This window comes from Diplotaxodon limnothrissa, linkage group LG7 (genome assembly GCF_057381915.1).
Source record: "Diplotaxodon limnothrissa isolate DT_005_m linkage group LG7, D_limnothrissa_male_GT1.1, whole genome shotgun sequence".
Taxonomy (NCBI): domain Eukaryota; kingdom Metazoa; phylum Chordata; class Actinopteri; order Cichliformes; family Cichlidae; genus Diplotaxodon; species Diplotaxodon limnothrissa.
In genome coordinates, this window is record NC_140602.1 from 29,364,988 (window position 1) to 29,381,749 (window position 16,762).

The following is a 16,762-nucleotide window of genomic DNA, read 5'->3' on the forward strand; positions in this document are numbered from 1 at the left end:
CATCTCAAAGCTTCCCCCCGTTTCTTAACAACTAGATGCCACGTTGCCATATCATTTTTTGATTGGTCGACATGGTACTTTTTTGGACGAATAGGAAAGGGAGAGGGGGTGGAGTTTGTTTTTGCTCACAGGCTTTCGAGCTTTTTTTTCTTATAAAACGCAGTTTTTACCGTTTCTCCCCGCAGTAAATATAAACAACGACAGTATTCAGGAAGAAAACCAAACATTGCAGATATTTTTTATCATAACTCTGGTTTTATGTGGCCTATCAACACAATTTAAAAACTGGTATAAAGTCCACACTTTTTCCGTCAATTGTTCCGTCTGTCCTGCTCACATCTCCAATGGTTGTACACGTTGTCATTAATGTGGCTTCACTCCACATCAGCCGCTTTGCTAGCTAAAACACCGGCGTCGGCACATAAGGACGCTGTCATAGCCTGTCAACGACGTTGATTAGCTGCGTATATACGAATGTTAATCGCGTGATTGGCTGAACTATGGGATAAGGTGGCATCGTTCTAATCCCATACGGGAGCAGCCAGTCACTCACTGACTAACACTGCAAAACAGAATTGTTTTGTATTAAAAAGTATTAATTTTAATTTCAATTCAGGTTAGATTTTTTTGTGCGCAACACAGATTTTCTGTGTGCAGAGACCGTGCCAGCAGTGCGCAGCTTAGAGGGAACATTGATGGTGGGTGATCTGTTTAATGGGAATGTTTGTATGTCTTTTGAGCAGGTCCAAAAAAAATATGGAATACATCAAATTAATTTTTTTTTTTGCATTTTTGCAGGCTCGTCACCTAATTACTTCAAATTTTGATACTTTGCACAATACAATGCAACTAGGACCCATGGAAAATTTCTTTTTAACTTAAATGCAGATAATAGAACTATAAGACAGTTTCACAATACACTACAAGGTTATAACAAACATAATATTGGAAAACTTATTAGGAGTTGGGAGGGTGACCTCCAGTGTCATTGTGATGATCTTGCCTGGAGTGAGTGCATACAATCTGTGCATTCTTTATTTCTTAGTAACAGATTTAAAGAAACACAATATAAAATTTTACATAGACAGTATAGAACGCCTATTTTTCTGGATAAAATTGATCCGAGCAGGTCAGCACAATGTACTAAATGTAAATCTGTGGCAGGGTCCTACTTGCACTGTCTTTGGACTTGCTCAAAAATTTAAAAATTCTGTCTCTGTGTAACAAAAGAATTAAAAGGTATATTTAGAAGCAGAATACAAAAAGATCCAGCTCAGTATTTATTGGGGCTGCCAATTCTGAACAAATTTCCAGATAAAAACAAATATAAACTATTATGTAAATTATTGTTTTTGGCTGGGAGGTGGCTGGGGAGAGGGAGGTCTGGGCCTCTTTGCTTAGGCTGCTGCCCCCACGACCTGGCCTCGGATAAAGCGGATGAAGATGGATGGATGGATTGTTTTGGCAAGAAAATGTATTGTTTTCAATTGGATTAATGAAAAACCACCAACAATAACTCAGTGGTATAAAGAAATCTTTTGAGTTTTACCAATGGAAAGACTGAGTGCAAAATTAAGTGGCAATGATGATATTTTTTTGGATATATGGCGCCTGCTATTGGATTACTTACCTGATGATCTGAAGAAAACCATAGTGAGAGGGGCAGCCCCACTCCAATGGCGGGTTGAGTCTGTCAGGACAAATGTGTAATGCGTGGTAGACCGAATTATCTATACTGTATTAGTTTTCTGTTTACATGTCTCAGACTGCTTATTGTGTTTTTTTTTCTCTTTTTGTTGTTGTTGTGGTAGTTGTTTTTTTTCTATTTTGTATAAAGGAAAAAATATATACAAATATGATATAAAAAAAAGAAAAGAATCAATCAGCTGTGAGTACAGCAAGGTTTCATTTGGCTCTCTTAGAGGACATTTCCCATGAGACAGGGCTTCAGGTCCTGGGACTCCCACAGAAACCCAGGACGGCTCACTGGTTCCCAGCTGGGGCTCATGAACAGTTTAGTAATGCCTCACCGCAGCTTCAACAGGTGATAACAGCTCCGTTTTCACAGGCCAACCCACCGCACTAACATGCTATCCTAAATGATCCACAAAGTTTAAACTGGGCACAGAGGAAGTGAGCGCTGAGGCCATCATGTGATCTAACATGAACACACTGATCCCGGCAATGTGACGGCCCAGCAGGCGCTCCTCTGAGGAATGAATGAATGATTGATGGACTGAAGACCAACCTGCCCCTGGGGCAATGAGCTGCCACCCCCATCACTGCATCCTGTCCTATCCCCACCTGCCTCTTCTGCTCCTCTCTGGAGTCAGACATACACTCAGCAGCCTTCCTCACACCTCTGCTCTTCAGGTATCACGACCCATCATCTGGAAGAACTCTTGATCCTAAGCAAAGCTGATAAAAAGCTGATAAAAAGCAACCAGGGAAGAGTTTTGAGGAGCTCGAAGTAAAGACGAGACCCTCGTCCAACACGGGAGTCCATACTTTAGGACCTCGTGAAGGAGTTAAAAAGAGTGCTTATCTCAAAGTTCAGCTCCTCTTCTCAAACTTTGACAAGTGCAGCAGCTCTAATCTGAGTGCTGTGCTAAACAATGAATGAGCCAGGCTTAAAGCTGGTTTTAATATCACATCAGGTTTAAAGCAGGGTTTAATATTATATCAGGCTTAAAGCTAGGTTTAAATCTGATATAAAGGATTAAAGGGGGCAAGTTTGGATTGAGTCTCAGGATGTTCCTCAGCAGCAGATATGAAGAGACAGGTCTGATATTTGTAACATAAAGCTAATGTTCTCAGCTGTCTTTGGGACAGTGAAGAACCTGCAGTTCCTGTGACATCCAGCAGAGGCAGCAGCGAGTTAGCCCCATGCTACAACTTTACAGCAGAAATAAACATGTTTACAGCCTGATACACAAACTGATTGGTCCCTGTGGTTAATTTAAACCTTCATAACACCTTTATGGGGGAAGGAGGTTGCTATAACTCACCTGTTTCCATTATTAGGGGCGTGGCCTCTGTGACTGACAGGTGGATGATTACCTAGGTGGCTGCAGCTGCTAGCTGTCTGCTAGCTTCACCTGAACTGGACCTGTGGACCGTGTTTGTGCTCTCTGAGCCTTTTGGAGCATTTTTAATTACATCATATGACCAATAAAAATGGCTGCTGTGAGGTTACTGGATTAACACACCGTCCAATAAGGCAAAGCTTCAGATTTGCTGAGTGAAACCTGAGAGTTTTGATTGGATGTCACTAATTAGCAGGTATCTGTGAGTGTGAGAGATGCTTGCTGAAAGTGAAAGCTGCGAGCCGGTGTTTATTTCTGAACATAGTTCACAGATTTGTGACCTGAGATAGTTTTAACGCTCTTAGTGTCCAATCAGAGCACAGGAAGAGGAACAAACCACAACAACCTATTTGTGTGGACTCAGCAGCTTTGTAATGAAGACGAGGAGGAACACAGTGCTGCATGCAGCTGAGCGTGTTATTGACCTTGTGCTTCAGAGATGTCACATGACGCCTCTGTGAGGTCATGCATCATCTGACGTGTTCTTGTCCTTCTAACTCCTCTGATGAGAGCCTGTCCAGCTGCCGGTCAATCCAGCTAATGAGCATAAAGTTGTCCATCATTTGACCTCTGACCCTGCAGTATCGCTGCAGAGTCTGACAGGACAGATTCTCCTGCTGCACTTCCTGCAGAGCTCCATCTACACATGAATCACTCCAGGCGCTGTCACAGCACTGAAACATTTAACACATGATAATCACATCTGGATCCGCTTTAATGAAACAGGAGGACAAACGTGTTCTCAGCATGGTTTCAGTGACTTCAAGAGTCTGGGAGTCCTTCTGTTCATGCTGTGATTATTGTTCCGCATACTCACATGATGATGTTATTTTCATTGATACATTCAAAAACAGGAATTCACCATGCTGAACAGACCAATCACAGCAGCTGCAGCTCCTTTGGCCTGACGTGTCATGGCATTCCCAGGAGGTAAAAGATCAGATTACAGTTTTCATGCTGAAGCATAAATCCTCCGTGAGCATCAGGGACAGTTTATGGCTCTGCGGGATTTAGTGACCACGAAGGAGATGACCACAAAGAAACTGAACCAGTGGTTTATTCTAAGAATACTCATTTTTCACACATGAGGACACTGAAAAACATGAAGCAGTAAATCTGAGAGAAACTAAACTGAAATATGTAAAATGAAATGTTTATTTATGAGGCTCTAGTCTTTTTCTCCAATTGATCTCTCTGAGTTAACTTCAGTAATTACTTGACTCAAAGAAGTGCTGCCATTAATTAATGCTTCAATCTTAAATATGATCAACCTCTCTCTAATAATCGGCTACGTACTACAGGCCTTCAAGCTGGCTGTAGTTACTTAAAAAGCCATCTGTAGCTAATTACAGGCCATTCTCTCACCTTCCTTTCATATCAAAAATTCTTGAAAGAGTAGCTGTCAAACAGCTAACAGATCATCTGCAGATGCAATTCAAGGACACACAAAGAGGAGGAAATCTCTGCTCATGTGCTCACCACACTATTACAGATGGCGTACTCACACTTCCGGGTTATTCTTACATGTTGGTGAAGTCACAGATGGAAGTACAGTGAGGGCTAAAAGTATTGGAACAGTAAACCGATTACACGGAGACCCGCAGACTTTCTCATTTGAAGAGTGTCAGTCAGGTTTCAGAGCTCATCACAGCACAGAAACAGCTTTAGGTTAAGGTTAAAGGTTAAAACTGATCTTCTTATGGCCTCTGACAGTGGACTCATCTCTGTGCTTGTCCCGCTAGACCTCAGTGCAGCGTTCGATACTGTTGACCATAATATTCTATTAGAATGATTAGAGCACGCTGTAGGTGCTAGGACCAATTCTGTTTACATTATACATGCTTCCCTTAGGCAGTATTATCAGAAGGTCTAGCACACATTTCACTGCTATGCTTATGACACCCAACTTTATCTATCCATGAAGCCAGATAACACACACCAATTAGTTAAACTGCAGGAAAGTTTTAAAGACCTGGATGACCTCTAATTTTCTGCTTCTAAATTGAGATAAAACTGAGGTTATTGTACTCGGCCCTGAAAATCTTAGAAATATGGTATCTAACCAGATTCTTACTCTGGATGGCATTACCTTGGCCTCCAGTAACACTGTGAGGAACCTTGGAGTCATTTTTGACCAGGATATGTCCTTCAACGCACATATTAGACAAATATGTAAGACTGCGTTCTTCCATTTGCGCAACATCTCTAAGGTTAGAAATATCCTGTCTCAGAGTGACGCTGAAAAACTAGTTCATGCATTTATTACTTCCAGGCTGGACGACTGTAATTCATTATTATCAGGATGTCCAAAAACTCGCTGAAAAGCCTTCAGCTAATCCAAAATGCTGCAGCAAGAGTCCTGACAGGGACTAGAAAGAGAGAGCATATTTCTCCTGTTTTGGCTTCCCTTCATTGGCTTCCTGTTAAATCCAGAATTGAATTCAAAATCCTGCTCCTCACATACAAGGTCTTAAATAATCAGGCCCCATCTTATCTTAATGACCTTGTAGTACCATATCACCCTATTAGAGCACTTCGCTCTCGCTCTGCAGGCCTACTTGTTGTTCCTAGAGTATTTAAAAGTAGAATGGGAGGCAGAGCCTTCAGCTTTCAGGCCCCTCTTCTGTGGAACCAGCTTCCAGTTTGGATTCAGGAGACAGACACTATCTCTACTTTTAAGATTACTTTTTGTTAAATCATATAGTCAGGGCTGGATAAGGTGACCCTGAATCCTCCCTTAGTTATGCTGCAATAGTTGTAGGCTGCTGGGGGATTCCCATGATGCACTGGGTATTTCTTTTTCAGTCACCTTTCTCACTCACTATGTATTAACAGACCTCTCTGCATTGAATCATATCTGTTATTAACCTCTGTCTCTCTTACACAGCATGTGTTTTATCCTGTCTTCCTTCTTTCACCCCAACGGGTCGCAGCAGATGGCCGCCCCTCCCTGAGCCTGGTTCTGCCGGAGGTTTCTTCCTGTTAAAAGGGAGTTTTTTCTATCCACCGTCACCAGAGTACTTGCTCTAAGGGGGTCATATGATTGTTGTGTTTTTGTCTGTATGTATTATTGTAGGGCCTACCTTACAATATAAAGTGCCTTGAGGCGTCTGTTGTTGTGATTTGGTGCTAAATAAATAAAATTGAATTGAATTGAAATTGAACTGAATTTGTCCAAATAATCAATCATTAAGAAAAATGTGCTCACATTAAACTGAACATTTAGTACTCATCTAATTCGATTAAATTTAATGTTTTACAAAATTTGAACATTAAAAAGGTTCAAATTTGGACTCGAGTCAATTTCATGTTTCCTTCAGTCAGACTGAAAAACGTTTAAGCGCGTCGTTTTTCATCCCTAAGCACACGCTGTGAGCGGGCTGTGCGAGCCAGACTCAGACACAGCAGGCTGAAGTTAGCTGGGATTATTCACCTTGCAGTCAGACTCTGCCCCACGATGTCAGCACCACTGTGCTGTCACACACAGGAAACACTCTTACATACTCTGACCGCCTGCCCCAGGAGACCCATATACACCCGCCACCTAAAATAGTCCACGGCAGCTGCGCGTCTGGTCTGTTCACCACAGAGCAGTTTTTCAGGAAGTGACATCAGACATGTTTCAGGCGTTCAGAGGATACGCTGGGTTCTGAGCTCAGAGACGCAGACACAGCGCAGGAAATGTTGAAGTTGATGGTTTGATTCCCACAGCAACAGGGCAAGACATCAGGTTACATCACTGATGCTCCAGCTCCCCCTGGTGGCCAAACATGTGCATAAACAGTCAGTTCCATGACATCTGTGGCTGTAGCACCTGAACAGGTAGAAGAAATCTTTGCATCTGTCTGTGAAGAAGAAAGCTGTCAGCGTGTGCGAAACATTTATTGTGTCCCACTTTGAATAAACTCATTTAATAATTTGTTGCGTAATAATCCATCTGTCTGATGGAGAAATGTCTGTCTGTGTGATCATGTTAAAATTCTGAGTGAAGACTGTAAAACTGGACAAAACGTAGTTTAGGCTAACTTTTAAAGCAGGGTGAGACAGTCTGAAGCTGTTCTGAGGGCAAAGTTTCCATCCACTCATCAACATCAGGGTCATTTTGGGCTTTTAATGATTTCTTTGAGTGGCTATGTTTCCAGGTTGGAATGATTGTCCAACATCTTTACTGACTTTAAAGAACAAGTTTGACTTTATTTGGGATTTTCAAAATAAAGTTCACAATTCAGTTTTATCGATATATTTAGCATGAAATCACAGCAGCAGTCACCTGAAGGCACTTTATATGAGCAAGCGCTTTGGTGACAGTGGGAAAGAACACCCTTTTCAACAGGAAGGGAATTAGGCTCAGCTCCGACTGGTTGGGAGTGAGGGGAGGAAGACAGGACAAAGATAATTGTTTAGTTTCATGGCACAGAGCTAGCTTTTAACCAGAGTCCACAAACTTTCCACAGGGTTGAGGTCGGAGCTTTGAGAAGAACTTTCCAGAAGCTTAATGTTATCCTGCTTTATCCAAAACCAGTTCGGATGTGCGTTTGGGATCATTGTTCTGCTGGAACACAGTGGGGGTGTCCAAATGGTAAATGCTCTGTATTTGTATAGCGCTTTACTTGGTCCTAAGGACCCCAAAGCGCTTTACACTATACACAGTCATCCACCCATTCACATACTGGTGATGGCAAGCTACAGTGTAGCCACAGACGCCCTCGGCCCCACTGACAGAGGCGAGGCTGCCGGACACTGGCGCCACCGGGCCCTCCGACCACCACCAGTAGGCAACGGGTGAAGTGTCTTGGCCAAGGGGACACAACGACCGAGACTGTCGGAGCTCGAACCGGCAACCTTCCAATTACAAGACGAACGCCCAACTCTTGAGCCACGATCGCCCCAAATTCATAGTCTAGCCTTCAGTTTTTGTGTCTTGGTAGAGTTTAATAAAAACTCAGCTGCCTGCTCCTTGCTATGTAAAATATAACAGGACACTGGCGTAAATTCTCGATCATGTCACACTTCTGTTTAATCAGTTTTCTGTTTGACATTTATTCAGCTGTGTGAAAACTATAACTATAATCTCAGCCAAACTGATTTACTCACGAACAAATAAAACAGAAAAAAGCCAAACAAAAACATTTTCAAATTATCTAAGTGACTTATGTATCATGTTTAACCTGAGTAGCGAAAGACCGCGGGGATGGTGGCTGAAAACAATAGTTCACTGTTCTCACCCCGGCTAGCTATTGAGCAGGTGGGTAACAGATGTCTCAGAAAAAGTCGGAGGACTTTTGCAAATATGTGATGGCTTGATAAACCAAGCAGATATTTGAAATTTACACACCTACATTCTCGCCTTAAAAGTTTATTTTGTAACCCAGAAAAAGTAATAAGAGCAAAATTAAAACTAAGTAACTGCCACCATTGTTGGAAACTGGAATTGGCTGGGCTGTGCTGTGAATTCTGGGATATGGTGGGCCAGCAAGGATACACCCGACCCATCCTTCAAATCTGGGGAAAAGGAGGACGCATTTGTTGGCCGCATTTGGAGGAGTCTATGAATTTGGACAGCCTTCGTCACGTCGCTGTAACATAATCGGCCTACAAATGTAGTCTCAGGAGGATGCAGCCTATGAATTTGGACACCCTTAGTGTCCAAGTTTCAAACATCTAGCTGTTGATTTGAGGTGAAGTTGATGAATTTGAAGGCAGTCCTCCTCCTTCATTATTCAAGCCACTGACTGCGAAACAGCCCAGAGCATGATGCTACCAACACCATGCTTCAGTGCTCTTCGGTTTGGAAGCCTCACCTTTACTCCTCCAAATATACCTCTTATCATCGTGTCTTATAAATTCATACATTTATATGTATTCTAATTATAACATTATTGTTTTTATTCTAATGAGAAGTTTAGATAAAAAGTGCAATATTATTACAAAAATAATTTATTGACAAAAAGCTCAGTTAAATGTAATATTTTCAAACATCAGCTTTTCTTTTATTCATTCACATTGTTATATAATAATAATAATAATAATAATAATAATAATAATAATAATAATAATGTTGTTTTAGCATCACTGAGGTTCCATAGACACATTCCTCGGCGTCCTTTCTGATGCAGCTGAAGTTTCGTGCGCATGCGCCGCTGCTGTCACAACTCGGACGCCGCTGCGGGGAAACATGGCGATGAAGGCGCTCAGAGGGATGGTGAACGGGGCGATGAGCGAGCTGTCCTCGGCCGTCAGCGGGAGCAGAGCCCCGGCCGCCGCTCCTACCTCCGCCACCGCTGCCTCCCGGGAACATGTGATGGCCGTCAAACGGGATTACATCTCCCAGCCGCGCCTCAGTGAGTCCCACCACCACCACCATCATTATCATCATCATCATTATCAGGCAGACTGAGGTCCGCAGCAGGAGGAGGAGGATGAGGGTTAATGGAATAAACCAGGCGATGATGGAGGCTGAAAAAAACTCTCAGGTGCTGGCGTTGTAATCTCTTACTTTTGTCGGCTTGTAAATTACATGCTGAGCATTAAAAATGTTCCTGACAGCTCACCTATATATCTGTTTCTGCACTCTTTCACAGCAGTTCACAGTCACAGTTCAGAATAATGCTCCTGTGTCTGATCCTGGGCCTCCTCTCTGTCACATCACATAGACCTGAGAGGAGCACAGACGCGATAAACGGAGTGTTTAGAGCAGGATTAAAGTGTTAGCGATGAGGCTCACCTGCACAGGTGAACATGTGCGAGCTCATTACACCCGTTCTTTCAGTGTGATGTGATTTAAAGTGAGAGGGAAACGCTCTTCAGAGGCTCGTGTTGAACAGAAACTTTTTTATTCATATTTAGGTTCTGCACACTGCAGAGTCTCTAAGGCTCGTATCTCCCGTCAGACTGTGGTTCATGTGACTTCCAGCAGGTGGAGACTTTGAGCTTATAAAAGAAGATTTCACATGTTGGAGAAACGGTGCTGTCATGTGGAGATCTGCAGCTGTGCAGCGCTCCACCTGTGCTCCACCTGTGCTCCACCCACGCTGTACTGACTTGTGCTGTTTTTGTCTCCTCAGCCTACAAAACAGTGTCTGGAGTCAACGGGCCGCTGGTGATCCTGGACCAGGTTAAGGTAAGAGGAAAACCTCCTCAGCTGTTTGTCTCAGCGTCCTCTTTACTAAGCGTCTCTCAATAAAACCAGCAGATCCTGCAGTCGGAGCGTCCTCACACCACGTTTAAATCCGTTTATGTAGTTTCCCTCAAATAAATGGTGAACTGTGCTATGTTTTCTGACACGTGTATAGTGGAGGTTGGTAACTCTCGTGGTCTCCCTTCACACCGACAGTTCCCAAGGTACGCCGAGATCGTCCACCTCACGCTGCCGGATGGAACCAGGAGGAGCGGCCAGGTGCTGGAAGTCACCGGCTCCAAAGCTGTGGTGCAGGTATTCACATCAGTCTGACACAATGTGGGCACTTCCAGAAGGACCCCGATGAACTGTTTCCTCCTCCGCTCTGCCTTCTGCAGGTGTTTGAGGGGACTGCAGGCATCGATGCCAAGAAGACCAGCTGCGAGTTCACAGGTGACATATTACGGACGCCGGTCTCAGAGGACATGCTGGGTACGTCACGTGACAGAATGAGGTTCACAAAGGTCCTCATGAATCCCCGTCCGCTGTTGAATGTGTGATGAGGTCCTCAGATGTGTGCTGAGGCGTGTTTTTGTGTTTGCAGGTCGTGTGTTTAACGGGTCGGGTAAACCCATCGACCGAGGACCCGCTGTCCTGGCCGAAGACTTCCTGGACATCATGGGTATGTCTCTGCTTCGAGGAGACTTGCCATGATCTGATTGGTGCAGCAGTCTGATGCAAACATCTGAAACAGGCAGTAAAGTTTCTTCGACTTGTTCGGAGGAAAAATGTCAGAAATGAGAGAAAACACAGCAGATTTAACCTGATCTCAGTTTTAATGTTTTATAGAGACACACGTGGTCAAAATCAGGCTCTGTCTGTATGTTTGACTCGCAGTCACAGTAGCGCCCACCTTCTCATTAATACCTCACCTCAGTGTGGAACATGTGGTTACACACTGACGTCACTCAGGGTTCGAGCTGGGCTTGATCGCGTGGACTCACATGCGGTTCAGGTCAAAGAACGACCCACAGAATCAAAAGTTTGGAGGTTTAATCGGAGAAAAGTCAGATTTCAGAAGGAGGGAAACGATAAAAACAGCTTTCTATGAGTTTTTAAGTAAAATGTGATTAGAATAAATTTAAAGGATGTGTTTTAGGACGTAGAGTTGTGGGCAGAGTCTCTTGTGCTGTGGGTCATGATGAGTTTATTTTTAGGAACTTTATTTCGCTAAACCGTGGCTCAGGGGGTTGGGAATCGCATCTGTAACCGGAAGGTCGCCGGTTCGATCCCTGGGCTCTCTGTCCTGGTCGTTGTGTCCCTGGGCAAGACACTTTACCCTACTTGCCTACTGGTGTTGGCCAGAGGGGCCGATGGCGCGATATGGCAGCCTCGCTTCTGTCAGTCTGCCCCAGGGCAGCTGTGGCTACAACTGTAGCATGCCTCCACCAGTGTATGAACGTGAGAGTGAATGAATAGTGGTATTGTAAAGCGCTTTGGGTGCCTTGAAAAGCGCTATATAAATCCAATCCATTATAATTGTAGTTTTGAAATAGAAAAATACATTCAGTTTTCAGCTTTCATGTTGACTTCCTCGAGTCCTCATAAACTGCACCTGTGAATCTCCGTGTACTTGTCTCTGACTTCTTGGAGTTGTTATTATCTGCTGCAGTGGATCACGTGTTCAGTTCCTTCATACATGTGTTTGTAACCACGTTCTCCTCAGGACAGCCCATAAACCCTCAGTGCCGCATTTACCCTGAGGAGATGATCCAGACTGGCATCTCTGCCATCGATGGCATGAACAGCATCGCCAGAGGGCAGAAAATCCCCATTTTCTCTGCTGCCGGGCTGCCGCACAACGAGGTACTCGCACCCTACTCCGAGAGGGGGCAGGGTCGGTAAACACATCACCTCCTCTTCATTATTGTGATGTAATGACTGAAAAGGAAATCAGATCCCTCTTCTTCTGTCTCAGATTGCAGCTCAGATCTGCCGGCAGGCCGGTTTGGTGAAGAAGTCAAAGGACGTGATGGACTACAGCGAGGACAACTTTGCCATTGTTTTTGCCGCCATGGGGGTGAGTTCTTCAGATGCTTCCTCATCAGAAGCCTCTGAATATGAGAGCAAGTTTATTGATGTCTTAAAGCTGCCCCACACACTCAGCACCTGCAAACTCCCACTCACAGAGCTCAGTGATCTACTCTCCGCCCTCAGGTGAACATGGAGACAGCCAGGTTCTTCAAGTCGGACTTCGAGGAGAACGGCTCCATGGACAATGTCTGCTTGTTCCTCAACCTGGCCAATGACCCGACGTAGGACAAAACATTAAGAACAAAGCTCACACACACACACACACACATACACACACACACACACACACACACACACACACACACACACACACACACACACACACATTTGCATACACACACAGACAAACAGACAGAGCTGAAGGCAGATTTCCAGGTGTTTCATAGATGATGTCAGATTTGCTGTATGGGCCGTGGGAGCGGGTCAAGTGTTTGGGGGTTCACCTTCAGGCGCTCAAACAGCAGTTTTGTAACGTTGCAGGAACACACAGGTGTGCTCTGCAGGTCGAGCTGTGTTCTTCTAAGAGTTAGTGATGGCTGAGGCTAACCTGCACCGGGGGTCGGCCGACATTCACAGATTATCGGGCCATTGTGTTGCAGAATCGAGCGGATCATCACCCCCCGCTTGGCACTGACGGCGGCCGAGTACTTGGCCTATCAGTGTGAGAAGCACGTGCTTGTCATCCTCACCGATATGAGCTCGTACGCAGAGGCGCTCAGAGAGGTCAGCTGCTCTTTCACTCTCACTTACCGTAACCCCAAATCGCTGCAGGAAACTGGAAATGATCATGTGATTGCTCCCCGCCGCCAGGTGTCCGCAGCCAGAGAGGAAGTGCCAGGACGCCGAGGTTTCCCCGGATACATGTACACCGACCTGGCAACCATCTATGAGAGAGCCGGCAGGGTTGAGGGACGCAGCGGCTCCATCACCCAGATCCCCATCCTCACCATGCCCAACGACGGTACACACACATACTCAGACACACACGTGCTCATCTCACATACAAAGGATTGGAATTTTGTGGATTTCACAGCAAGTTCTCATCTCTCGCAGACATCACCCATCCCATCCCTGACCTGACCGGGTACATCACTGAGGGACAGATCTACGTGGACAGACAGCTTCACAACAGACAGGTAACAAAGCTCCGCCTTCAGACGTCACCTGTGGAGCTCTGAGCTCTGTAGCCGGCCTCAGGTAGAGGAATGCCAGGCTCTGTCAGTCAACCTGGCATACGTCAGAGCCATCAGGTGACCCTGACCTGTCCTCCCCGTCTTCCTCCACTCAGATCTATCCTCCCATCAATGTGCTTCCGTCTCTCTCCCGTCTCATGAAGTCCGCCATCGGGGAGGGAATGACCCGCAGAGACCACTCTGACGTCTCCAACCAGCTCGTACGTATACACCTGCTCCAGGCTGCACGCTCCTGTCTTCCTGCTTAATCTAAGTGTGTGTGTGTCTGTGTGTGTGCAGTATGCCTGTTATGCTATAGGGAAGGATGTCCAGGCCATGAAGGCAGTGGTGGGAGAGGAGGCTCTGACGGCCGATGATCTGCTGTACCTGGAGTTCCTCACCAAGTTTGAGAAAAACTTCATCTCTCAAGGTGCCATTGGACTCTTTGTTTGCTTGTTTGTTCACCTTTATGTAACTACGTTGAACAGATCCAGCTTTCTTTGGAAAGCTGGTTAGGATTTATTAATTGCTTTAATCAAAATCAAATCAAATCAAATCAAAATGTATTTATATAGCACATATTAAAACAACAGTGTTGACCATAGTGCTTCACAGTCAATAAAAACATGAGACAGTTAAAACAAACAATAAAACAGGACAACAAACAATAGGTAACAACACAACAAGCTAAAACAGCCAACTAGTTAGAATCAAAAGCCAAAGTAAAACGATACGTTTTAAGATGTGATTTAAAAGACTGGATAGACTCGGCAGTACGAATATGAACAGGGAGGTTATTCCAAAGTCTGGGTGCCACGGTTGCCAAGGCCCGGTCGCCTCTCGACTTCATTCGAGACCTAGGTTGTGCTAGGAGCCTGTGGTTGGATGATCTAAGTGCTCTGTTGGGATTGTATGAATGGAGTAAATCAGAAAGATAACTGGGCGCAAAATTATTCAAAATATTAAAAGTGAACAAAAGAATTTTAAAATCTATGAGATATTTAACAGGGAGCCAATGTAATTTGGCTAAAATTGGAGTTATGTGTTCATGAATTCTCGTACCTGTTAAAAGATGCGCAGCTGCATTTTGAATTAACTGGAGCCGGCAAAGAGAAGAGTGTTGGAGGCCTGAGTAGAGGGAGTTACAGTAGTCCAATCTGGATGTGATAAATGCGTGGATAAGCTTTTCAAGGTCCTTTAAAGGAAAGAACGGCTTTGCTTTGGAAATCTGACGCAACTGGTAAAAGCTGTTTTTTACCACAGTGGAGACCTGTTTCTCGAGTTTAAAAGAGCCATCCAGGAACACTCCGAGGTTTCTTACAGTGGACGAAAGATGGCTAGCGAGAGGGCCTAGGGCATCAGCTAACTGGTCTAGTGATTTTGGTCTTCGTTCAATGTAAGAAAATTATGTGATAAACAAATTTTAACTTCATGCAAACAGTTGAACAGAGGTTGCAAAGAAGCAGACACATCGGATTTCAAAGGTGAATAAATCTGGATATCATCAGCATAACAGTGAAAGGAGATGTTGTATTTACTAAAAATTAATCCCAAGGGCAACATGTACAAAGAGAAAAGAGCAGGACCAAGCACGGACCCTTGAGGCACACCACAATAAATAGGGGCAGAAGCCGAGGAGTGTTGCTGTAGTTAGTGAGACCATTAGGGTCAAGATTTTGCTTTTTCATAATAGGTTGCACAACAGCATGCTTAAAGACAGATGGTACACAACCTGATGACAATGATGCATTCAGCAGAGATAAGATACAAGGACCAATAACATGTAAAGCTTCCTTAAAGAAACGAGAAGGAAGAATATCATGCGGGGAACCAGAGATTTTGAGATGATCAATTATATCTTTTAAAGCAGAATAAGACACTGGCTCAAACTGTTGAAAGACAGTCAAGCATTCAGAAGCTGGAACTGGGTCTAAAACTGATGATGGATGAGATGGATGAGAAGCCCTTAGAGCTGAGATTTTATCAGAGAAATACTTTAAGAATTTATCACAAAGAGCAGGGGAGGCATCCCTATAAGTGGTAGTGCGAGGGTTTATCACAGAATTAAAAGTATTAAAAAGTGCTCGGGGGTTGTGGCTATTAGTCATAATAATGCTAGACAAAAAGGCAGATTTGGCAGCTTTAACAGACTTTTGATACTTAAATAAACTTTAATAAATCCTAACTCCCAGTCAGAGATGACAGGTACGATGATGATGGTTATCAGCTTTCTCTGTTAACCCGGGTTATCTGCTTCAGGCTCTGAGTGCCCTCACATTAGGAGGAGCATTTCACGGGTCATGTGACTCTTTGTCCACCCGATACCCACATCAAACTGCTGTGATGTCAGACACTGGTGTTCACCTGTCCCTGTGTTTGTGTTTAGGTGCCTATGAGAATCGCAGCGTGTTTGAGACTCTGGACATTGGCTGGCAGCTCATGAGGATCTTCCCCAAAGAGATGCTTAAGAGGATCCCCCAGAGCACACTGGCCGAGTTCTACCCCCGAGAGGCCAAACACTAACTAGACACACACACAGACACACACACACTGCTTCCTGCCCTCGCTGTGTTCGTACAGTGTAGTGATGTGATGCTGTGACGTTCTCACACTCATGACCTTCATGTCCTGCTTCCACTCAGAGAGGAAGGAGACGAGGAGGAGGAGCCTGCACATCAGCGTGTTCATGATGATGATGATTTGCACTCTGTGGTCAGTTTAACGTCAGAGGTTATTTTATGAGGACCTGCAGAACTTCAGCAGAGACAGATGTTGAATCCAGATGTTCTGTCGTGCTCATTTCATGCCGCATTAGAAATGCTGATGTCTTCTGATCAAGGTCAAAATAATAATTCAAACACATCCAAAGAAAAGTGTAAATTCCATTTTTATTGTGTCTTTAAATCAGGTGTGAGGTTCTGTGCGTTCTGTGCGGTTCTTGTGGTTCCTTTAGATTCAGTGTACTCTTTTTTTTTTTTTTTTCTCATGCCAAAAGCTTGATGTGACGATGAATGTGTGTGTTCTTTGTAGGCACTGCGTGCTCATTGGTGGATGTACAAACTGCATGCATCGCCGCTGAATGTTTCCTGTTGGTGCCTGAAGTGCAGTCTGAAATAAAAGCTGCTGTGTCATCATTCCTGAGCGGTCGTGTGTTTAATGCCGTGTATGAACACAGCTGTGGGTTAACATGAAGGAGTCTGAGCAGCAAGGAGGTCGTGGTGGATGGACGGCTGGAGCACGGGATGGTGTGACATGGAAACATCTACACCCTCTTAAAAACATCCTTAAACTCA

General features: G+C 44.4%; 2 protein-coding genes across 2 annotated transcripts; one reads left to right on the top strand and one right to left on the bottom strand.

Moving 5' to 3' along the window:
• Positions 1 to 9,246: 9,246 nt before the first annotated feature.
• atp6v1b2 (ATPase H+ transporting V1 subunit B2) lies at positions 9,247 to 15,992 on the top strand. Its single transcript, XM_085357868.1, has 14 exons — positions 9,247 to 9,427; positions 10,151 to 10,206; positions 10,420 to 10,518; positions 10,602 to 10,695; positions 10,808 to 10,885; positions 11,930 to 12,069; positions 12,182 to 12,283; positions 12,421 to 12,518; positions 12,897 to 13,020; positions 13,108 to 13,258; positions 13,351 to 13,433; positions 13,586 to 13,690; positions 13,770 to 13,899; positions 15,856 to 15,992. The coding sequence occupies exons 1-14, from the start codon at positions 9,262 to 9,264 to the stop codon at positions 15,990 to 15,992; spliced, it is 1,563 nt and encodes a 520-aa protein (XP_085213994.1). The 5' UTR covers positions 9,247 to 9,261.
• LOC146628486 (uncharacterized) lies at positions 14,170 to 15,771 on the bottom strand. The gene is made up of 3 exons (XM_085358901.1): positions 15,746 to 15,771; positions 15,067 to 15,638; positions 14,170 to 14,687 (listed from the first exon to the last, which is right to left on the bottom strand). The coding sequence occupies exons 1-3, from the start codon at positions 15,769 to 15,771 to the stop codon at positions 14,170 to 14,172; spliced, it is 1,116 nt and encodes a 371-aa protein (XP_085215027.1).
• Positions 15,993 to 16,762: the final 770 nt, after the last annotated feature.